Genomic DNA, 5,182 nt, shown 5'->3' with positions numbered 1-5,182 from the left:
TTAGCCATCTAACTCAAGGCTGAAATAATCACTAGGGATCCAATCTACTGTTTTAAACAATGGATAACCAAAGTAATTACGCTCAGTGAAGTCCTGACAGCTGTGATACTGTGCATGTAAATCACAGACTGTAACACCACGCGGGGTTGGTTTTTCACTGAGAGAAAAAGCACTGTATTAGGTTTCACCCAGTAGCTAATAGAGCCAAGACTTTAACATACCCTCCCTACACTATTTTGGTCTGTGCTGAAGTCAGAACTGTTTCACTTTCTGGTTCTTAAATATTAGAATGTAGCTTTCAAGTTCATATTGTCAACATTGCAAAGCTCTTCAAATTAAAACTAAACCACATTTTAGGAGCAAAGATCTTGTAAGTTTTGAAATGAATTCTTTGAATTAATTTCTTTCCCAGCAAAGAAGATGACGATGAGTGTGAGCTTACATAATCATATCGAAGGACAGGATCATCTGCAGTCTCAAAGGCATAGACTTCTATCATTCCATCATCTCGTCCAACAAGTAATTCCTTAACTCCATCTCCCAGAATGTCAAAACTATCAAGACATAAGATACCTGATGAAGAAGAAAACAAAGCCATTTGCTTAACCTTTGTTTATGACACAGCAGTACACAGGCCACACTCAGTTACATGGAAAGAGACTCTTGCTCAGCTCTTAAGGTGTAAGGAGTGCTATTTCTGGCTGTGCCTCCGGTTCAAGGTTGTACAGTGGGTTTTACAGCAATGAACTCTAAATCTAAACCTCTGATCTGATACCCATTCTGATGTTCAGATCACTCACTTCTGAGGAGTCTAACCCTCTCTCATTGAACATTTCCCCAGATGAAGTATTTGTCTGATCACACTACTCTGACTGTGCCAGCTGAAGAAGCAAAGCATTCCTTGTTTCCTAAACTAACTTAAAGCAATTGGTCAATGGAACTAGGAATTCTGGCTAAGGTGACGGGAAGAGGGTTCTGATTTGTGCCACACCTGGACTAGGTGCTGCTATTAGACAAGTTAATAGACAAACTCACTACTGGCACATGTGGAAGCAGCCTATGACAACTCCTCATCTCTGGACAGCACAGAGAGTTAGGGTCTGGAAGCAGGAAAAAGAACTGACCTCAGTCATGTTAACACTGCATACTGACATAATCATAACATGTCTCCAGAGTATCTATGAACAAGATAGCTTGATTATTATACTTGCAGTAAAGCCTCAGATAGGCTGGAAAGCTAAAGAGTGAGGAACTGAGACACATACCTCCTCTCTTCTTCTCATTTGCAATTTCCCACTTGTGTACAGGCGTGGAACCAGTGATCTGGGTAAGACCCAGTTTACCATCAGAAGTTCCATACACAATTTCTTCCCCAGAATCACCTAAACACACAAACTGAGTTTAGAATGGATAAAATCAAGTATACAGATTTTAAAATGCTGTGCAGTTACACTGTACAGCCCAAGGGAAAAGATAATGCTAAATCAGTGTTGTGTTGTAGAAATGTCAGGCTTCAAAAGCAAAACCAAACACATGAAAACTGCACCAATTCTGATCATTCCTTCATGGCTGTCACTGTTCTGTGTTTGAATGTCTTGCTGCACTGGAGTTCTGCCTGAAAACCATTCAGAATCCAGTACTTTAAATTGCAGCAGAGGTTGGCTATTCAGTTGCCTTTACAGAAGACAGATCCATTCAGAAGTCAGATCCAATGGTGAATGTTGTGCCAAAACTTGAGCAATTAAGACCTACTCTTCCAAACCAGCCTGGAATGTTGCTGTCACATAACCTAACTGGAACTAAATTAAGCACCAGATTAACACACTAAAGTGATTTCTATTAAGTTGGAACAGATTAGGTTAGAACAGATTAGAAGGATGATGAAGCTATTTTAAGCTTGATCCTTCCAGTCTTAGTTTATGTTAGGTCTACTCAAAATTCTCATCTATCCATGGATTCCAGTTATAGAAACACATGTGTAAGAGAAACTCAACCCCAAAACTTTGGCAAGGCTCTTAATGTCCAGTTTTTCCACAATGAGATCAGCTTATATCTCACTGCTCTTGTAAGGGACTTTCAATTAAATGTGAATATAATTTAAAACTGCCTAAAACAGTTACGCATTTGTGCCTGTTATTTCCTTGTATGTAAGAAATGACTTCACATAGTTTGCTGCCTCATTTTTTCCATCAGCTTAAAACTCAAGATGAAATAACTTACAAATATTAGCAATAAAATCTTAAAAATATAGGAAAATAACATTATTTAGTTATGTGTGTATTCAAAATATTCTTACCTCCATTTCCATTGCTCAGAGCAAGAACAGTAGGTGGTCCAGGAACTTCTACTTCATACAGTAAATCAGATCCCTAAAGACAAAGAGAAGTATTTTGAATTATTTTATAAAAAATCCTCAAACAAAACCCACAACCAAAACTAAGCACAGGCCCAAAACACCGATCACAAACCAAACCAAACCCTCACAAGGACAAAATTATTATGGATCATAGTAACAAAGAAGTTTCACTTATAGAAACTGCCAACAGCTATGGGTGAACCATCGGTAAACCAAAACAGGGTGAAGTTTACAGAAATAAAAGACAGGACTCTTGAAATGTGTTGCTGTTATAATTAATCTATGAATTTGTGTGGCAAATAAATTTATTAAACCTAGTATCACTCAGATTTGCCACAACAGTAATTTGTGAGAGCAAGAATTTCCAAAGTGATAACCTAAGGAAATCAAATGTGTATGTGAGCACTTTTAGTTAAAAGGGATCAATTTGTTACCTACTTCCACCTATGAATTCCAAAGCCTATTTACCATGGTTTGATTAATCCTAATGTAGCAAGTTTATAGTCATGATTTTCCTTTATCAAAAAGGATCATTACAGACAGCAACACTCCCAAGTGAGACACAATACACTTAGCCATATGATGTCTAAGCCATGCTGATATGCTGACTCCCCTAATAATTATTCCAATTTTACAGCACCAATACAAAAAACACAAACAAACAAGTGCTTTAACCTGTAAGACCCTGAGGACTCTATCCTGACATGCAAGCACTGGTGTAATGCAATTCACTTTTTCTACAGGAAGGCAGAGAACATCATTGATTTTATCTCCTGATAGGAAGTAGTGCTGGTCCTTGCAGTCGCAGTAATGGTTGTAGACGTAGCTTGCACAGAGGAAAAGATCTGCTCCTGAAATATGCCTGAGGAAAAGAAAACACTTCCTTTAGTTTTCCCAATATAGCTGCAGTGAGTCTTTCAGCCATATTATATGCATGCACTAATGCCTGCAGATTCAAGGCATTACTGGGCCCTGCATGCTGTTCCACCTTTAAAACTTCCTCATAAGTGTTAAAACCACATGATTTCTATAGCTTTCAGATTTCCTATTTTGGCTTTATGTACATTCTAATGTATTTTCATTATATGAATTCTTCCCCAGCTGTTTTATCTATGGCAGCATCTTGCAACATGGTACAGCAAGAAAACCACTGACTTTGTTCCTGTTCTGCTACAGGAGGAATATAAGGACATGACACACTGTGGCAATAACCCCAGCTCTGCTCACTTAGATTTTGCACTGCTGTTGAGTGTCTCCAGACCTCTCCCAATTCCCAACACACTTCCCAAACTTTACTGTGTATTCTCAATTCCTTCCTACAGGTCACAGCACAAGCTGAAGCTGGAGTGGCACTCAGTCTCACCTACAAGCACACAACGTGGTGAAAATTGTTTCATCAAATCATAAACTAACAATCTCCTACAATCTGCAAGCTGCAAAATGTCATACATACATAGCTTTGATGCTTTCCGTCAGGTTAGTTTCAAAGGACAGAAACTGCTTCCCTTTTTTTGTGAAACCTCTAACTTCAGATCCTATAGCCACAAAAATTTTCTCTTGTGGTGTATTTAGAGCTCCTCCCAACTCCAATCTTGAGATTTTTTGGCCTGGCAGTGTCTTGAACACCGGCTGGAAACAGAAGGGCAAATTTCATCATCATAATATCATATTTATGTTAATCTTTTAACATAAAGGACAATAAATTTGCTGTACAATTTCTGGCAAAACTAAGATATTGTAGGTTATATACATACAAAACCACCCTATATTCATCTTCAGAATCACAGAGCTATCAAGCATTTTATAAGTCAATAAGTATAAATGGCTTTAAAATGTAATAAATTAAGATTCTGTTACTTGAGTGTTATTAATCCACATGAAAAATTCAGCTCTGCTGTTAGCTGGTTCTTGTTTGTGGGTCTTTAAAGAATAACACACACACTCCCTCCCTCTTACTTGTTGCATTCTTATTCCAGAAGACTACACAGATTTATTTGCATTGCTATAGAATCCTCATGAGCTAACCATGAACTTCCTAAAGGGGAAAATAAAACCCATAAAACAGAATAATATATTTTATTAAGTTGGGCATAAATCAAGGCTCATAAGGAGCAAAATCAGTTTGTAAAAATCCCTCATCACAGTCAGGTATCAGCCCACAGCTCTACCCAGGGACCCTCCACAGGTATCTTGTTTGCTAGGTCAATAAAAATGGACTTTGAAGGTTTACTAGGAAGAGTACTTCAAAAATACAATTTAACATGGAACATTTACACTCACCACAGCTTCCCCTTTCTTTATGCCAAAACAGGTAACAACCCCGTCCTGATCTCCGACAACCACCTTCAAAAGCATAACACATTGTTATTTTTTGTTACACGTAACTACTTTATAAATAATGCCTTTCCTACATTCACAGAGTCATAGAACCACCAAATGGTTTGGGTTGGAAGGGACCTTAAAGATCATCTAGTTCCAACTCCCTGCCATGGGCGACAACACCTCCCACTACAACATGTTGCTCAGAGCCTTATCCAAACAGGACCTGAACACTTCCAAGGATGGGAAATCCACAGCTTCTCTGGGCAACCTGTGCCAGTGTCTCACCACCCTCACAGGGAAGAATTTCTTCCTAACATAGAACCATAGAATTTTAGGGGTTGGAATAGAGATCATCTAGTCCCAAGCCACTGCCCTGGGCAGGGACACCTCCCACCAGAGCAGGTTGCTCAAGGCTTTATCCAACCTGGCTGTGAACACTGAAGCCTAAGAACAGCAGCTCAAGTAAAAGCATTTACATTCCTTTTCCTGCTTCTACTTGTAAAC

General features: G+C 38.7%; 1 protein-coding gene across 1 annotated transcript in view; it reads right to left on the bottom strand.

Moving 5' to 3' along the window:
* Positions 1-4,699, bottom strand: part of BBS7 (Bardet-Biedl syndrome 7) — a gene marked incomplete at its 5' end in the record, with an annotated part of 12,998 nt that extends 8,299 nt beyond the window's left edge. Inside the window, 6 exons of the mRNA XM_009074560.1 lie at positions 443-573; positions 1,266-1,382; positions 2,297-2,369; positions 3,032-3,218; positions 3,810-3,985; positions 4,637-4,699. Of these exons, the coding sequence (XP_009072808.1) occupies positions 443-573; positions 1,266-1,382; positions 2,297-2,369; positions 3,032-3,218; positions 3,810-3,985; positions 4,637-4,699 (747 nt within the window). The remainder of the gene's footprint in view (positions 1-442; positions 574-1,265; positions 1,383-2,296; positions 2,370-3,031; positions 3,219-3,809; positions 3,986-4,636) is intronic.
* Positions 4,700-5,182: the final 483 nt, after the last annotated feature.

Source organism: Acanthisitta chloris, unplaced genomic scaffold (genome assembly GCF_000695815.1).
Source record: "Acanthisitta chloris isolate BGI_N310 unplaced genomic scaffold, ASM69581v1 scaffold26065, whole genome shotgun sequence".
In the NCBI taxonomy this organism is placed as follows: domain Eukaryota; kingdom Metazoa; phylum Chordata; class Aves; order Passeriformes; family Acanthisittidae; genus Acanthisitta; species Acanthisitta chloris.
This window is presented reverse-complemented; position numbering and strand designations above follow the sequence as displayed.